The sequence below is a fragment of the Silurus aristotelis genome (genome assembly GCF_946808225.1).
Source record: "Silurus aristotelis genome assembly, chromosome: 16".
NCBI classification, from domain to species: Eukaryota; Metazoa; Chordata; class Actinopteri; order Siluriformes; family Siluridae; genus Silurus; species Silurus aristotelis.
In genome coordinates this window covers 14774663-14794277 of record NC_139589.1, presented here as the reverse complement: position 1 = coordinate 14794277, position 19615 = coordinate 14774663, and the positions used below count along the sequence as shown (strand labels likewise).

The following is a 19615-nucleotide window of genomic DNA, read 5'->3' as shown; positions in this document are numbered from 1 at the left end:
TGTGTGGCATGGAAGTACCACAGTGATGCACGAGAACATGAAAGGGAAACACACTGGAGGACACCAAACAGAACTTTTGCTATGCTTTAACAAAGATGGTTTTAATTGCCAGATGTGTGCATCATGGCAGATTTTGGTGCTTTTTTTCATTTTCATTTTTAGTAAATTTTTTTTTTAAATATCTAAGTAAAGAAAGGACATGATTTGAACCTTTTAGGTACAGAAAACAGGATGGATGGGTCTTTTTAACCACCTAACATGCTCTGGTGTGCTCAATTTATCTTTTTAGTGTCAAAGACCTTTAGTCCTCAAAAGCAGGAGTTTTGAAGGTTTGAGACTATAGCTGTAGATCTGAAGGGCCATGTAAAAGGCAAATAATAAGCAATCCATTTGTCCAACCTCTCACGACTTCCCTCTATCAATTTGCACATGCTGTTTGATCTCCAAGCTTTCTCATCAAGAGGCATCAGATAAAGCACCTATTATGTTTTTCCCTACTTCCTTTTAAATGTCATACATAACATGTGCCCGATCATTCTTGACATGAGTTAAAATAATTTATTACAGAAAAACATACATAGCTTGTCCAATGGATAAATGGCATTCTTGATGTTTGTATCATTTCTGAGTAGTAGTTAAACAACTTTGATCCTCTTTTAGTTTGTTCTACAACTACTATATCTCTCTTTTATTTCTGGTATTTTTGGGGAAACTTGTGTTATGACTCTTGTATTCCGGTCAGTTGTATCATTGGATTCTGTCTAATTTATGACTCGTTTTGGACAAAATATCTTCAGAAATTAAAACTTAACAGACAGCATTCTAAACATAATGTAGTAGTTACAAAAACAGGTAATTCCATGGAAAAGCGATTACATTTTAACAACTGGTCTCCTCATTCATTCAATTTATTCTGTTAGAAAAAAAAATAAGAAAGAAAAATTGCCATTGTTAAAGGGCTATACAAATAAAATCGAATGAAATTGAATTGAATACAGTCTAAAATTTGAATCCACACATTATATACAGACTTTATATGTTTGTGTCCATGTGTGTGGGGGTTATCTGCTTTTGGAAATGTAGAAGATGAAAAAGAAAACCTTGTAAAATATAGGTCAGTTGTGCAAATTACACATGTAAGCTATTTGACCATCTTGTACATTTTCTGTTATGTCCAGATGAGCCTAGGATCATAAGAGCTGTGATTTTTATCCATACATATATATATATATATATATATATATATATATATATATATATATATATATATATATATATATATATATATATATATATATGTCTGCACCCATTTGTGTTTTAGGAACACTTTTCTTAGAACTATTTTCCTTAAAAGCTGGCATAGGACGTTGTAGCTTATACATTTAATATGTGGTAATTTTACACCACAGGTCTTTGAGGAGCACTGAGCTTTGCCTTTATATGTTCACTTAAAAAAAAGAGCAAAAAAAAGAACAAAACTGTGCCAACCAAGCACAACTCCTAAGAAATCCCTCAGATACCTTCTCTGTACTATGGCTTGTATTCCGGAGGCAATACTGTTAATGAATTAGATCAAGGTGACATCTATACTGAACCTGAGGACAAAAACAAATGGATAAAGGACATAAGCCTACATTTTCTTTTTTTTAACTAGAATGGGTTGTAAAGAAGTAAGTAGCATTGTAGGCAAGCAAGACCCTGCAACGTCACTTAATGAATCACTTAATGCAGCCCCTCCATGTTTAATTGAATTAATTAGGGGCCTAATTGAGCTGAGTGATGATGGCTTCTGGGGATGTAGAGTCCTTGATGAACTGAAGGTAGGGCTCAGGAAGTGTGCAGTAGTGGGGAAGTCCTCCTGGGAAGCACGCACACACACACACACACACACACACACACACACACACACACACACACACACACACACACACACACACACACACACACACACACACACACACAAGAGTCCAATGAACTCAGTGCAAGTAGTTTTACAATTTAGCTCTAGAGGTAAAGATTTTTTGGTGCTACTTTTGGCTCAGATTCACCCTCTATGAAAGAGAAATTGCAACATTGGTAAAATATTAGACTATAAAATGTATACAACAAAAGATTATTTGATTGAAATCAAAGGGCAAAATTATTCTGCTGTTCAAAAAAATCTAAAATTCTGTCTACTAGAACAATGGTTGTGTTTTAACTAAAATCTTTATTAGAAAATACAAAAAAATACTTTTGACTGAACTGAAATTTGAAATATTAATTTTGACTAACTTCCATTACAATTAATTAAAAACAGAAGGTTTTCTCTTTTTCTAAAGTACATGACCATGTGTTAGTTAATGTTTATTGTAAATGTACAATAATCTATATAATAGGGATATTTAATTTAAAAAGAGGAAAATATTCTACCTTATTCAAGCGTTGTGATACCTACTGTTCTTACTTTGTTTAATGTGTTTGAAAGCATACACTAAAAAAGTGGGATAATATCTGGGTTTGTGTATAAATGTAGATCGCTGACATGTCTACATTTACAGGTCTGACTGCAGCAGCTATGGCAGAGGCAATGAAGCTGCATAAGATGAAGTTCATGGCCATGAACAGCATCCATGGAGCAAGCAATCACAATGGCAATGAGTCTGAAAATGAAGAGCTCAACTCCAATGCAGGTCAGAATCTGTACACAAACAAACACCCCCCAACACACACACACACACACACACACACACACACACACACACACACACACCCCAACACATACACACACACACACACACACACACACACACACACACACACACACATTAGTAGTGTTTTTTGGATGTTGGTAATCCCGACTTTAATCAACTTACCTGATCTGACATTGTGCTGTAGCTAAACTCAAGTAATGCCTAACTTTGCAGGAAGACCAATGAAAATATCTCCTCAATTTGTACTTTAAGCTGATCAAATTGGGCTAGCCTTCTCAACTGAGTTACATTAAATGAACATAATTATGCAATCAGTTATTTAACAGACATGGTGCTGTGGTAAATATGAAACATCTTACCATACAAATCGCTGTTTTGAGAGGGTAATTACTAATGTTACAGTTATAACTAATGCTTAGCTAATGTTAACATTATTTCATACTGAATTTGAACTACAGAAACAACAGCAGACTATTACCGTAATTTCCGGACTATTAAGCGCACCCAAATATAAGACGCACCCACTGAATTTTATAAAGATTTTTATTTTGAACATAAATACGCCGCACCTGTCTATAAGCCGCAGGTGCCTACATTGAAACTAATGAACTTTAACGAAAGACAGTGTCTGTTACACGGCTTGTATTTAAACAGTAGCCTACCAAGAAAGTCATTGTTCACTGTCTTCCTCCTTCCTTTCACAACAATTTCTTTCGGGAGTTTTTCTTTCGGCATCGTCGTGCGTTTAAAATTCACCATCGGTGAAGCTTTTCTCCCGATGCCGTGCAGCTCAGAACACAGGTGAAGTGCGGTTTTTCATGCCCGGTTGTTTTCAGCGTGACGAATGATTTGCATTTCCTGTTGACAGTCCGAGTGAGCGGCAGGTCAAACGTCAGAGGAACCTCATCCATATTTATGATGTGCTGCGGCCCGATTCAGTGGGAGCGCATCTGTTTTAATATAAAGAGTTTCATTGGTTCACCTGAACCCGTTTCGCAATTTCATTGGTCTAATGTTAGGTCTCAGTTTTTTGGCTTTGAAGCTTGTGAAACCGGGAAAAAACCCAGAAAAATCCATAAATTAGCCGCTTCGTTGTTTAAGTCGCGGGGTTCAAAGCGTGGGAAAAAAGTAGCGGCTTATAGTCCGGAAAATACGGTAGTATATATTAGTAAATATGCTATTATCGGCTGTTGTTGCTGTTCTGCAATTTCAATCCAAATTATTGCACACGTAGAGTTTACTATAGTAGACTTAAGCTTGTAACTGTAAAATTTTATTTAGAAGCACATAAATCTCTAACAGAGCAAACAGAAGACAAAAGGATATATCTATGGTGGAAACTGACATTAATACAGCTTGCACATTTCCACTCAAAAGATGCTATGAATGCAGCAGAACACAAGCCATCACTATAACCTTTTCCTTGACAATACTAAAACATTCCTTCTTTAAAAAATGTAAATTAAATCAATGCATATCTAATTAAATCATGACATGCTACTTTTTGTCCTAAACAGAGATTCTTTCTTTCTTTCTATGTTGAAATGTAAAATATTTTGTAAATTATTGTCCTCCCTTAGACACACACAAGCATGCACATTTATTTTTATTCTCTTGTAAGCCAGTTGACGCAATCGGCACAACTGAATCAGTTTTATCCTGCAATCCACCACAATTCATCGGAGACTTTTTTTGTCCAATCAGTCAATCATAATTACGTTAGCAGCATAAAGGCTCAAAATGGAATGAACAGACCACTGGTGTGTGGAGACACATTAAAGGTTTAAAAATCAGGGGAGATGCTGCACATAAAACAGAATAAAACACACACACAAAGTTTTGTCATTGTCTTCTTCTTGCCTTAGTGTTATAAAGATATTTTATAAGTAATATTTATATTAAGTAAAGACTGTAAGGCAATTGTGTGAGGCTAAATAAAGTGAAGGAAACATTTTTTAAATGGAATTGAATGGGTTTTAGTCTGTTGTTTTATTCTAGTTTGAGATTTTAGGTTTGCGATTTCTGTGTTTGCGTGTGTGTGTGTGTATATGCATGTGTGTATGTGTAAAACAGAGGGGGATCTAGCTGGAATCTGATTCAGCATCCTTACACCTCTAAATTTAATAAAACACCCATGGCTATCTCTCTTGTGCTTATATATATATATATATATATATATATATATATATATATATATATATATATATATATATATATATATATATATATAGTTGGGTTTTTTTTCAATTATTATTATTTTGTTTGATAACCTTTGATGCAGAATAGACATTTGGACAGAATAACACATGCTCTTGTTTAGTTGCAACAGAGGACTGGGTCTCATTGGGGCGTGAGTGTAGTAAACAAGTTAGCAGACGGTTAGCAGAGTGACTCCTGTGAAATTGTCTTTAAATATAAATACATTCATGAAAAACAAAAAGAGAGGAGCAAAGAATAAGAAAAAATTATTAAAGAACATGGTTTTTGTCCTGTGCACCAGCCGAAATATAGCGGAGCAAAAAGACTCATTGGTTTAATGGAGAACTGTCAGGGAGAATCACTGTCACAAATGACATCAGAGAAGAGCTGATATATATTTTTCCGGAACAACTGACAAGTTAAAAGTGAAATACCATGCATTATTAAAACAAGCTCTAGAATCTGTCATCCATGTGACTTGCAGAGTTAGCAAAAACAGGTATGCATGTCTGTGCATGTGTGCATGTATGTCTTATATATATATATATATATATATATATATATATATATATATATATATATATATATATATATATATATATATATATATATATATATATACAGTATATGAAGTAGCCAGTATTGTATGCTAAATAACAGCCCCACATCATGATGTTCCCACCTCCAAACTTCAATGTTGGCATGATGTTTTTAGGGTAATGTTCAGTTCCATTTGTCCCCCAAACAAGGTGTGTATTATGGCATCGAAATAGTTCAATTTGGTCTCTTATTTGATAAGACCATATTCTCTCAGTATTCACAGGCTTGTCCAAATATTGTGCAGCAAACTTAAAACGAGCTTCAACATGCTTTTTCTTCAGCAGTGGAGTCTTGCTTAGGGAGCGTGCACACAGGCCATGGCGGTTGTATGCATTACATATTGTTTTCTTTCTAACAATTGTACCTGCTGGTGGTCCTTGGCTCTTTGACAACTCTTCTGATATTCTTTTCACCCCTCTGTCAGAAATCTTGTGAGGAGCACCTGGTCATGGCCGGTTTATGGTAAAATATTCTTTCCACTTCGGGATAATGGCCCCAACAGTGCTCACTGGAAAATTCAGAAGTTTAGATCAGTATGTTTTGCAACAATTAGTTTGTGAAGGTCTTGAGAGAGCTCTTTTACCCATCATGAGATGTTTCTTGTGGGACACCTTGGTAATGGGACGCCTTAATACAGGCCATCAGTTGGGACAGAACCAGCTGATATTAATTTGCATTGATGGGCAGGATTGCTTTCTAATTTCTGACTGATTTTAGCTGGTGTCTTGGCTTTCCATGCCTTTTATCACCTCCCTTTCTTCATGTGTTCAATACTTTTCCCTGTGTTATTTCATATCATTACGCAGAACTTCATTTATGGATTTATGAATCTTCTCAAGGCACAATACTATATATAGTATTACATACATATATATATATATATATATATATATATATATATATATATATATATATATGTGTGTGTGTGTGTGTGTGTGTGTGTGTGTGTGTGTGTGTGTGTGTGTGTGTGTGTGTGTGTACAGTAGACTGATTAAAACAGATTAGATGTGGTCATATTTACTAGATCTATTAAGAAGTTGCATTCTGAACTAACTAAAGCTTATGTATGCACTTACTTGAAGAGCCAGACAGTAAAGCATTACAGTAGTCTAATCTAGATGTAACAAAGCATGAATTAGTGTTTTCTGCATTCTGTAACAACATCATATTTAAAATTTTAGCACTATTTCTAAGGTGAAAGAAGGTGATCATGGGTAAAAAGCTCAGATCAGATGATGGATCTTTTGAAGGGCTCTTTTTTTCTAATCCACATTGACTTAACTACATTTGTCGTGGGGTGTTAACTCTTATACGTCACCCTATGCTACTCCTTCTTCTTCAAATACGTATTCATCCTGCAGATTTTAAAGGTGTACTTTCATCATATTTGATTCATAAATGGTGTCGTTGAAGGTCAAAACTTGGTGGTAATCAATTAATTGGTGTTAACAAGAAAACATTCCAAACACTAATGCACAACCTCCACCAGCCTAGACTGCTGACATACAGTAAGGCACATATGTTTTTTCCAGTCTCACAGTTGTTCGCTGTAAGTAGTGGTACTACAGCCTCAGCTTTCTGTTGACAGAAGTGGAATCTGGCATTCTTCTGGTGTACCATCCAGAGAGCTGCTGCCCACTATTCTGAGTAATGGTGAGTCTATTGTGTGTGAAAATCCAAGGATACATATATACACCAACATCTGGCACTAACCACTCATTGAACAAATGATTTATATTCTTCTACCACATATAAAGTCTTCATAAGCCTATACCTAACCTCTTGGATTACATGCCAAAATAAAATCTGTATATCATAGACCATCTTAGTGTTTGGTTAACTGAGGTTAAAAAAACTATTTTTTATTTAAGAAGATTGTTTTTGATTGATTTCTTCAAATAATAAATTAAATGTTTCCTAATGCTTGTGCTTGCACCAGTCTTGTTTCTCTGCATTTATTGCACCTGTGAATTTAAAGGTTCACTGATGGAATGGAAGATGACTGTGGCTTTTTACATATCACAGCAATTGGCCATTATGGGTAATAGTTATTGTATAAAAGTAAATAAACTATCCAGTGTGAAAGGGCATGTATCCAATGTGTCCTCCTTTAGTCACAACCTTTGGTCTAGCTGAAGGGAATACATCCTATGTAATGATCCATAGTTCCTGTTGGTAATAAGATTTGGGAATTGCTTGTCTGTTTGACCAGATGATAGTGTATTAACAGAGTAGGCCAAGCAGGATGGCGGATGTGTCCACCCAGAGCCCCATGTCCTGCCTCATTTGTCATCCACCTGACAATGGAGCTGCCACAAGGGTACAAAGGGGGGATTAACTTCAAATAAGCCTCAAAATGTCATCTAATGAAAGTCCATAAAGATGCAGCAGACTTTGCTGCATCTTCGCTGCAATCTAGCCAAATTAGGCACAGCCTGCAGAGAAGACAGTTAACACACAAGTTCCTTTTATCTCCAATGGTAGCCTCTGATATGAAAGAAGTTTAAATGTTCAAGTCCTTATCAGTTGTATATTTACTTATTTAGCTTGTATATGTTTTTGTTTTCTGACACATGATTCTCTTGTTGTGTGGCACTCAAACAGTGTTGGCCCCTATCTTCCATGCCATTCAATGACATGTAAATGCACCGCAATATCAAAGAGACATCTTCTCAAGCTCCCTGTGAAGTGAGTACTACTTATGATCAAAGGCAAGGCATCATAAATCGTTCAAAGAGAACAGAGTCTTCTGATGACCATTAATGTGCCTCTCTTATAACAGTAAGTGAAAGCCTGTGCCATCTTATGCACAATAAAGGACTCATTTAAAGAGGCTGCTGAAATGTAAAAATTGTTCATCAGCTGTAATCTAAGTTCATTAAGCTTGAGGTGGGTGTCTAAATATGGGGGTAATTGAGAGATAGTGGTAGTGAAGAAGAAATGGATTACCAAAGAAGTGGAATACTGTATAAATAATCATACAGTGTGCTTAGATATATTGTATTTCTGTTATTATAACTCTAGGCTGTTAAACATGACATCTGCATATAATTTTATAATGTTTATTTTTCATGTATCTATCGATTGTCAACATTTATTAACACATTTTTCTTAAGATGGGTGAGAAAAGCCTGTTTTACTTTCCCCATGTGGATTAACACTGAAGAACACTAGAGAAAATCTGCATCTCAAGCCCTGAACATCTGTATGAGTTTGAGGTTAGCTGAGGTGATGTGAGGTGAGGTAGGGTTATATAAAAACATCCCTACCACACACATTCCTTTAGACCCCCTTTGTAACATCAAGTGGGAAACAAACAATAATCATATTCCAAAATGCCAATGCCTCTAATTATATTTTCCAGTGTATTGATTAAATTATTGACAAAAGATTTGATGGTACTGCAATGAATAGTTAATCACATATACTTACTAAATGGCTGTTTAAAACAAATAAAATGTCTTGCATATTTTCCAAAACACCACTGGCAGCATGTTCTGTCACCAAGAAAAACAAAGCAGTTCCACACAGATCCCTTTTGGTAAATCCATTGCACTGCAGTTTTTCCTGTCAGAGCAGCTAGGCTACAACAACCTTCATGTGACTCCTCATAGCAATTAACACTTCATTAAGAAAGCGCTTCCATCATTTGCACTTTCAATTCATACACTTTTGTGCCAAGTGTCTAGTGTATTGTTTTCACATTGTTTCAAAGGAGAATTAATGATTGATGATTTTAATATTTTCATTCTCTTTCCTAATAATGTTTATTATTTTCTTATTGCATATAAATGCATTTCTTTACCCCCATTACCAGAAACTCTTTCCTGCACCTACAGAAAAGTATTTTTATGTGTACAGCGAACAATCAACTGTCCTTCTCCTCACATGTTGCTAATGTGACTCTTTCTTGTCAGTTCCTTCTCTACAACATCAAAAGGATTCTATCATTTCTGTCCATACAGGCTGCTCAGGTGCTTGTTCAGTCTCTTGTCATTTCAAGACTGGACTACTGCTACTCTCTACTGGCAAGTGTACCTCTGAATGCAATTTATCCACTGCAAATGATCCAAAACGCAGCTGAGCAACTTGTGTTCAACCTGCCGAAGTTCTTCCACACCACCCCACTGCTGTGCTCCCTTCACTGGCTTTTGGTAGATGCATATATCAGATTCAAAACACTGATGCTTTCCTACAAAGCCAAAAATGGAACAGCAGCCTCTAACCTCAGAGACCTCATCACTCCTTGCACTGCACCATGCTGCCTGAGATCCTCCAGCACTGCTCGACTTGTACCACCTTCTCTCATGGTAAGAGGTAAGTATACCCCAAGGCTCTTCTCTGTTGTGGCACGGAGGTGGTGGAATGAACTTCCACTAGATGTTTGAACAGCAGAGTCCCTGGCTATTTTCAAGCGACAGGTGAAATCCTACCTCTTCCTGAAACACTTGAACTAACACTTTACCAGGTATGCTTTTGTCTTTTACAAAAAAGAAAAATTCTCTCTACAGAGTTATAGGCTGATTTGTCTTAAGTTCATAATCTAGCATACCAGTGTAGATTTTTTCATTGATAGAGATTCAAAGCACTTTTGTACGTCACTCTGGACAAGGGGCGTCTGCTAAATGCCATAAATGCAAATGCAGCCTAGCTTTTAATTGCAAACTGCATCTTTAAAGAGATGTTTACACCTTACACACACTATTCAATGTAATTAGAGTTGTGCTATGGCATAGCTATTATTGACCTATCAGATGGCTTTGCTGCTCCATTTGGGCATGCTTGACTGCAGTAGGAATGATGCCAGTAATAGACTGTAGGGTATTTGGCAGAAGACCATCAATAATGTAGTAACTTCTGTGTAGCAATTGTAATGTGATGCTCACTAATTTAAAAAAGGGTGAAGTTTATGTACTTCATTTGTATTAGCCACTACATTGAGATCCAATGTGTGCTTGGCATTGTAAAAAATATATTTTTCTATGCCACACATAATCATGAAGGCTAAAGCTGACATATGGCCATGCATGTCTTCCTCAGGTGTGTGTGTATGTGTGTGTATGTGTGTGTGGTGACTGCACAGGAATATGAGAATAAAGGGACATCCTATTCAGCTTTTAAAATCTTATTTTTAGTCTCAGAAGACACAGTCATCATAAACCCTATCTTCAAAAATGAGACAGAAGTGAAAACAGCAGTGTAAAGATGCTCTATTAATATCATACCCACTGTCAGATTGCTGATGGGGATTTCTCTCTATAGTTCAGTAAAGAATATGGTGTTTTTGAATTCGATTACTGAATCAAGGTTCTTTTTTAATAATATAAAATTCAGTCAGCATTAATAAAATGAATATAATAATAAAACAATTTTAGCATAATACCGTCACCGTTAGATAATCAATATCACTCTCAAACACAGATGACCTTTGTTATATTCAGATTTCTCAGAGACCTAGTCCATTCTAGTCTATTCTATTCCTGGTGACTGGGTAAATCAAGATAAACGTGAATAATGTGCCACATCCTACTCTGGTGTATTTGTTTGTATTTCATGTACCTTATTGAAGAACTGGTGAAAGGAGCGTGCTGAGGGAAATAAGGTGGTAGTGTTGGCCAAAAGCACAGCTGTATCGCCTGCCATACTGATTGCCTCCCCATCCCTCACCCTCATTTATCTTCATTTCTTCCCAATTACACCAAATTAGCAATAGTCTCAGTTGCATTACCAACTTAATCCTCCCCTCTTTTTTCCCTGTTTCGTTGAGAAGCATTATGTGGTGGCAGATGATTCCTTGGCGGGAGTCAGGGTAAACAGCCATGAAAATGCCACCCTGGCAGATGGTGAGGCCCAGAAGAAATATGACAAACAGAGTGCCAGCGTGCAGTCCTCTGCCTGCACCCGCTACAATCTGTTAATGTGCTCTCGGACAGTGTGTGTTTGTGTGCATGTGTGAGTGTGTGCAAGATTTGCCGATGTAACAATATTAATGAATGTGTGTGTGTTCAGTATGTTAAGCTTTAAATAGACAGTGGAACCAAAGCAAGGCAATGTTCTTTGTTCCTCTGTATCGGTATTTTCAATGGATATTAGGAAAAGATGTTGGAAGGAATGTATATGTAGAAAATAAATTCATGCCATTTTATAGTGCTAATCGCTACAATACAAAAATTATTTGAGCCAAAATCATTAAAACCACTTTCTAAGATTGTATAGGTCATGATTGTTGGTCGTCATTGTTGCATGGACTGCACAAGACGTATGGAGATGTGATGTATTATCTGGCATCCTATAATTTGAGAATTGTGACCTTCATGGATTGGATGGGTCCTGCAGTTTCTTAAACAGAGTGAGATCTGGGAATTTGGAGGCCAGTTAAACAGCTTGAACACTTTTTGAATTATTCCTGAAAAGTTTTTGCAGTGTTGCAGAAGCATCATTCTGCAGATTTTTAATAAAAAAAGACAGAGACCACTACCATTAAGGTAGTATTGATGTTCTTGGTCTGCAAGAAGGCACATGTTTCTTTTGAAAGTAGCATCCATATGAATGCTAGGAGGGTTTCACAGCAGAACCCTGGCCATAGCATCAAACTGCCTTCCCTAGATTGATTTCTTCTCTTAATGCACACACACACCCATCCACTCACAAGATAAAACATGATTCATCAGAGCATACCACCTTTTATTTATTGCTCTGTGGTCCAGTTTTGATGCTCAAATGTGCATTGCAGGCACTTTTGGATGGTCAGTATTCTATCATTGGCAGCATTAACATTTTCAACAATTTGTGCTATAGTAGCTCTTTTGTTGGCCAGACAAAGCAGGTTAGGCTTTGTTTCACATGTGCATCACTGAGCCTTGATGTCATGTTGCTGGTTTACCGATATCCTTTAAAAAAAAAAAAACTTATTTGAGTTGCTCTGACCCATGTTCCTAGTCATCACAATTTGGTACCTGTTGAAGTAACTCAGATGCTCAGATTTTTCTTGCTTTCAACACATGAACTTTAAGAACTGACTGCTTAATATATCCCACCATGTAAAAGGTTTAATTGTAACAAGATAATCAAGGTTTTTCATATCATCTTTCAGTGTTTTTACATTATGGCAAATTGTTGTGTAAAACCTAATAGCATTCAAGTGGTGTCTAGGTAAATCTTTGCCCACTGTCCATATCGCCTAATTCTTGAGGGATCTAGAACAGCGTCCAGTGTACTAAATCATTTAAGACCCTTGTCCTTCAAATTTATGAGAGTGAAAAGTTTACATTGCATTTTGTTTGCCACTGAGTGAACAGAAAGGGGTCTGGTAGTATAAAAATATATTCTGATACATTGTTCATAACCAAGCACATTAATGTGGTAGGCTATATCTACACAGGCAACGCAGCAACCCACACAAAAGAAAGCCTAAAGGCTCTGAGTATATGAAATCTAGATTTGGGGTCATACCAGTAAGTAACCCACAGCAAAGAATTTCCAATCTGTTTATTTATTGTTTATATTACTGGAAATTAGGGAAATAGGGTTCACATACTTTTTATATTAATTATTTAGATTTTAAGTTTGAAATGCTAATGCTGCATTTGTGGTGTCATAAGTGGTTAAAGCAAACTATTTTTCAACCTTGGAATTTTCAACTAGCAAAATGAAAGCAAAAAAAAAACCAAAAAACATGGATTCCCTCAAAAAATAGTGTTTTCTGTTTGCCAGAGTACATAAACTTCATATAAAGATATTCTTATTCCCATTTTACATGACTGAGCAGTTATTGGTACTGTTGTACTAAAATAAACTTGCTAAACTGACATTTTCATTGACTTTTACTAGTTGTTAACAAGGAAATACAAGTTGCAACTTTAAATTGAAAGCAGCATTAATTCACTTCACTGGTGACTTTTCAAATTTTTAATATTCATGTATGCTTCTTTCACACAAGCTCTTCAATCTCCAGCCAACTGGAGAAAGAGTGTGTAGGTAGGGCCAGAGTGAATGGCAGATGGCATGGCTGACAGGCCAAAGAAATACTTCAGAGGAGGGAGATTAGCAAGTTTCCTATCTATCACCCCTTCCCAAACACACATGCTCACAAATGTCATGGTTTACACCATTATGTCATATGGAAATAGTAAGTCTTTTAGTAATCAATCTGAAAGTATCATGCACCTTAAATTGTTCTATGATATTCTAGAAAAGATCTAATTTGAGCAGAATCTGTTTTACATGTGATTCACATACCAGATTATTTTTTCAATGATCAAATACATAAAGATGTACAGTATGCTGTACAGTAGCTGGTCCAGGTAGCAGGATGGTTAGGAACTGTTGCACAAGAGAAAAAAGATGTGAGTATTTATATAATGCAAGCTGTTTTCCCTTTAGCTACTTAAACTGTTTTTGTCTTCTGTTCAGAAGAAAATAGAGGGCAGCAAGAACTGATCAGGCTGAGGAAAGTGTTTGATTAGTTAAATAAAGGTACTCATTTGTCAGGGTGAATTAAACATTCAAGTGGGGTTAAGGAAAGACTAGGTCAGTGTGTGTGTGCACTTGTGTGCCTCAGTTATCCAAGTCTTTTTTTAAGGATGCCATTAAACAGCTCTGGCACCTTGTGGCTAAGGAGGAGTTTTGAGATGGACACATTCTTAAAGCATGACTGACAGCCAAGTAGGATGCAGATTCACAATCTTGAAACACACACACACACACACACACACACACACACACACACACACACACACACACACACACACACACACTCCCCTAAATGGGACCACATTTAGGCTAATTACCCTAGTAGCCAACACTAGAGGAATCCTTGGACTAAGCCCAAATGGGTCATCAGCGCCAGAGTTGCAGATAGTTGAACTCCTCACTTACTCTGCTATACAGTGACTCACACGTGCACAGACATACATAGACATGTCCAACATGTCTTTTGGCAGTTCATTGCATTATAAACGGCTATTTGATTTAAAAATTAAATGAACAGAAATATATGCACATTCACACAGAAGTGCGTGCACGCACACACACGCACACAACATTGCTGACTCCTACCAATGCTATGTCCTAGATTATACAAGTTCAGCGTTTATCATTACATTGCATCTATGTTAATTACAATTATGCTTGACAAGAGCATAAAAAGGTCAAGTTGGAAGTTGCAGTGCAAACACTTTTGTGCTTACAAATACACACATACATGTGCATGCATATGCACACATCACACACACTCACTCTTTGATTTGCCTGAAAACCAGCAGCGCTGAACACAAAGTTGCTTTTCAAATCTTTTGTACAGATGGTTTTTCTTTATGAACTCAATTGTTTGAATTTTTTAAAATTGTTTTCTGTATACTAAATAAATATTGCACTTATACTAAAAATAAGTGAACTGTATTGTTTTAGAAAAATTTGAGAAAGAATTGGTTGTGTCTATATCTGGATCTTATACATACTGTACATAAAGCTGAATCTTTTATAATATATTTAGTACTGATGTGCTTTATTAAGACTGGTTAGTTTTTAATTGGTATCTGCCCTGTGTAAGAGAAGGCTCTCACACATTTTAAGGAAACAAAAAGAAAATTATTTTTTCTGACATTACTCAGAGCAAAAGGAGAGAGTGGCATTTGATCTGTGCATTATTAAAAGGAATTTGTTTTAGTTGGTACAGTGAGGAAAATAAGTATTTGAACACGCTGCTATTTTGCAAGTTCTCCCACTTAGAAATCATGGAGGGGTCTGAAATTGTCATCGTAGGTGCATGTCCACTGTGAGAGACATAATCTAAAAAAAAAAATATCCAGAAATCACAATGTATGATTTTTTTATTTATTTGTATGATACAGCTGTAAATAAGTATTTGAACACCTGAGAAAGTCAATAGTAATATTTGGCACAGTAGCCTTTGTTTGCAATTATAGAGGTCAAACGTTTCCTGTAGTTTTTCACCAGGTTTGCACACACTGCAGGAGGGATTTTGGCCCACTCCTCCACACAGATCTTCTCTAGATCAGTCAGGTTTCTGGCCTGTCGCTGAGTTTGAGCTCCCTCCAAAGATTCTCTATTGGGTTTAGGTCTGGAGACTGGCTAGGCCATGCCAGAACCTTGATATGCTTCTTACAGAGCCACTCCTTGGTTATCCTGGCTGTGTGCTTCGGGTCATTGTCATGTTGAAAGACCCAGCCTCGACCCATCTTCAATGCTTTAACTGATGGAAGGAGGTTGTTCCCCAAAATCTCGCAGTACATGGCCCCGGTCGTCCTCTCCTTAATACAGTGCAGTCGCCCTGTCCCATGTGCAGAAAAACACCCTCAAAGCATGATGCTACCACCCCCATGCTTCACAGTAGGGATGGTGTTCTTGGGATGGTACTCATCATTCTTCCTCCAAACACGTTTAGTGGAATTATGACCCAAAAGTTCTATTTTGGTCTCATCTGACCACATGATTTTCTCCCATGACTCCTCTGGATGATCCAAATGGTCATTGGCAAACTTAAGAGGTGCCTGGACATGTGCTGGTTTAAGCAGGGGAACCTTCCGTGCCATGCATGATTTCAAACCATGTCTTAGTGTATTAACAGTAACCTTGGAAACGGTGGTCCCAGCTCTTTCCAGGTCATTGACCAGCTCCTCCCATGTAGTTCTGGGCTGATTTCTCACCTTCCTTAGGATCATTGAGACCCCACGAGGTGAGATCTTGCATGGAGCCCCAGTCCGCGGGAGATTGACAGTCAATTTTAGCTTCTTCCATTTTCTAATGATTGCTCCAACAGTGGACCTTTTTTCACCAAGCTGCTTGGCTATTTCCCCGTAGCCCTTTCCAGCCTTGTGGAGGTGTACAATTTTGTCTCTAGTGTCTTTGGACGGCTCTTTGGTCTTGGCCATGTTAGTAGTTGGATTCTTACTGATTGTATGGGGTGGACAGGTGTCTTTATGCAGCTAACGACCTCAAACAGGTGCATCTAATTTAGGATAATAAATGTAGTGGAGCTGGACATTTTAAAGGCAGACTACCAGGTCTTTAAGGGTCAGAATTCTAGCTGATAGACAGGTGTTCAAATACTTATTTGCAGCTGTATCATACAAATAAATAGTTTAAAAATCATATATTGTGATTTCTGGATTTTTTTTTTTAGATTATGTCTCTCACAGTGGACATGCACCTACGAGGACAATTTCAGACCCCTCCATGATTTCGAAGTGGGAGAACTTGCAAAATAGCAGGGTGTTCAAATACTTATTTTCCTCACTGTATATTAAATTATTAGGAGAATTAAGCCTATTCTGGTAGATCAACAATAAATAGTGTGCAATAAAATGGACAAAACCAGGTTATAAAAAAGGAACACAAAAATATATGCTCTGCCTCAGCTAAAAGCAGTAATCAGTTCGAAAATATGGATTTTGAATGTCACTGTTTTATCACTAAAACCACATTAGATTTAATTTCACACAAAAAGCAGATATATTTTTAAACAAAAAATTGGAACAAGGCAAAAACTGTAAAAACCTATGCTAAATCAAAATAACAATATATGAATAATATACTATAGAATTATGTTTGTGTCTGACAAAACAAAGCTTGTTAATCATCAAATGTTTATGTATGTACAGTTTTTACTGCCAACATACCCTCTGTAACATGATTCATAAAACACATATCCCACATACACCTAGACACACAGCCTCAGGTGTGAGCTCAGCTATTACCTTGTCTGCATGTTTTCTCTCACTCTGTCCAAGCACTCCCAGATGAACAGCTTCCTCCTTTCTACAGAGAAAGAATTTTATTCATATTATTATTAAAATAATCACTCACTGCAATCTGTTGCAAAAACACCATCTGCCAAATCACTCACAGGACCACTTTTTGCTTATTAAGCAGAATTAGACAATGATTTCATTTTCTCTGCTTTAACTTCTCTCTCACCTTCTCTTCACCCTTAGCTAATTCAACTTAAGTCTATTTTATAGCACCTAACAACTGGTTTCTCAGCTACATTTCGTTGATTTATTTGTGGATATAAGCGGTGGGGTTCGATGGGGTCTGGATGGAGTAGCACTGCTTATCGCCAATATAGTGTCATCTGTCTGAACCCAGAATTCTGACCTTAATCTATTAATCAAGGGAAATAGCCAGACCACCAAAAACCTGTAATACTTGCTTGCTTTTTGGTTAAGTACTTTGTATGTCAGATTCTTCAATCAAATGAGCGTAAGGGATTCACATATTCACATATATAAGAAATTTTTTTTTCACACAGATTGACTGAAAGATGAATTGAAAAATTTATAATTATGAGTAGTCATTTCTCACCTGGTTGGTTCATCTTTAAAAATACAAAAGTAAATAAGACTGACTTTGTTAGTGGCTATGTAGCATTTTTGTAACCCTCTTTTGTTAGGTCCAGACACATCTGTCCTCTTTTTCAGTTTGCGTTATTTTTTCTCCCATTTGTTTCTCTACACCTTTATGATCTCTCCAGGGGGCAGTGAGTCATCCTGGGATAAGGAAAAACTACAGTCGCCCCCCTCATCTGGAACACAGCATGGTTTGGCCCATGCCAGCCTCTCTGGTTCACACCTCACCTCACTACAGCAGAGCCACCTCCTGGCCAACCGTGAGATCCGCATATACACACACACACACACACACACACACACACACACACACACACACACACACACACATTTGCTCATGCCTTCCTTTAATTTATTTGTGCAATTACTCTTTAATGGCTTGAAAGTGACTTAAAGGTATTTCTTAAGGTTGTACAGCAAATTTTTATCAAATTGTTACAAACTTTTGGATCTAGTATATCTACTAGGGGTGCAATGGTACACAGCTTTTTTGGTTTAATGCACATGTGTACCGAATACAATCCTTTTTACATGCTGAATATAGTTAAAATCTGAGTTCCCTCTGGAACGTATTAAGTGGCGGACCTGAAAGTTTGTTTAGTTTCCACCTTGCACTTTGAGTGCATTTTTTAAAGTTATTATTATTATTAAACAATGGCATGTTTTAAAAAAGAAACTAGAGTTAGCGCATGGTCACAGTGGCTACTCACTCCGTACCGGAAATAAGATTTGTTTTGCACATGCATAAAAGCACGAAAGAATCCTTATGGCTAGCGTTAGCCGCTAACCAGGAAGTGGCTATCGGCTAACTTTAGCAAATATGGATTCTTTAGCATTTTATGTCCATCTTCGAAAATTTCTCTTAAAAGGAGAAAATCCTGCCAATTTCGCATATCGAGGGAGTGAATGAATAAAGAATAAAAGGAATGAAGACTTTTGTAAAAGTATGCTGAAATAAGTAGAACAGTAGAACACACACGCACACACACACACACACACACACACACACACACACACACACACACACACACACACACTGACCTACATTTACAACTTAAATTCTAATATTTGTTCCATGAAATTGTATCAATTTATTCCAAACAGTTTATTCTCTTCATTTCGTAGTGTTTCTCTTGGCAGCACTGCTTCCAGTACGTGTATGTGGATGATTTTTTGTCCAATCAGATTTCAGTTTCTACAGTATGTGCTGCCATGGTAATCTAATCTGCCCAGGGCCTGCAAAGTCTGTCCTGCTGACCTTTTTAGCATAGAGAATATTAGCAGTGGGTCTGTTTCTTTAACCAATCAGATTTCATATTCGCCTCACAGGGCAGCTAGCTGGCCCAGAATAGCGTCAGCATTTAGTCCTCTGGTTTTTTGGTCAGCAGGAAACTGTTACAGCCAAGTTTGACTGGCAAAACACGTCTGTAAGGATCTGCACACATTAATACATCTGAGTTAGACTTTTTTATGCCTACGAAGGAAGATACATTTATTTGGCTCGGACATACAGACATACGTGGCAAGTAAAAGCTCCCCTTAGATGTTATGAGGAAGAAAACTTGAAAGGAACCAGACTCAAAAGGGGAACTCATCCTCATTTGGGTGACATCAACACTAGAGAGTGAGAACTATCATGAGCACCGGAATGTAAGATTATGAGCAATGACTTTTCTACAGTCTTATAAAGTCATTTGTGGTTATACAGTGAGGAAAATAAGTATTTGAACACCCAGCTATTTTGCAAGTTCTCCC

The 19615-nt window shown here is 37.0% G+C and overlaps 1 protein-coding gene across 9 annotated transcripts in view; it reads left to right on the top strand.

Moving 5' to 3' along the window:
* The window catches only part of dacha (dachshund a), a 154418-nt gene that overhangs the window by 99897 nt on the left and 34906 nt on the right, over nucleotides 1-19615 (top strand). For 7 of the 9 annotated variants that reach the window (XM_083565143.1, XM_083565141.1, XM_083565140.1 and 4 more), the window contains exons 3-5: nucleotides 2541-2672; nucleotides 11258-11335; nucleotides 17986-18120. In XM_083565143.1, coding sequence (XP_083421269.1) covers nucleotides 2541-2672; nucleotides 11258-11335; nucleotides 17986-18120 — 345 coding nt within the window. The remainder of the gene's footprint in view (nucleotides 1-2540; nucleotides 2673-11257; nucleotides 11336-17985; nucleotides 18121-19615) is intronic. The other 2 variants (XM_083565144.1, XM_083565142.1) reach the window with 1 other exon arrangement.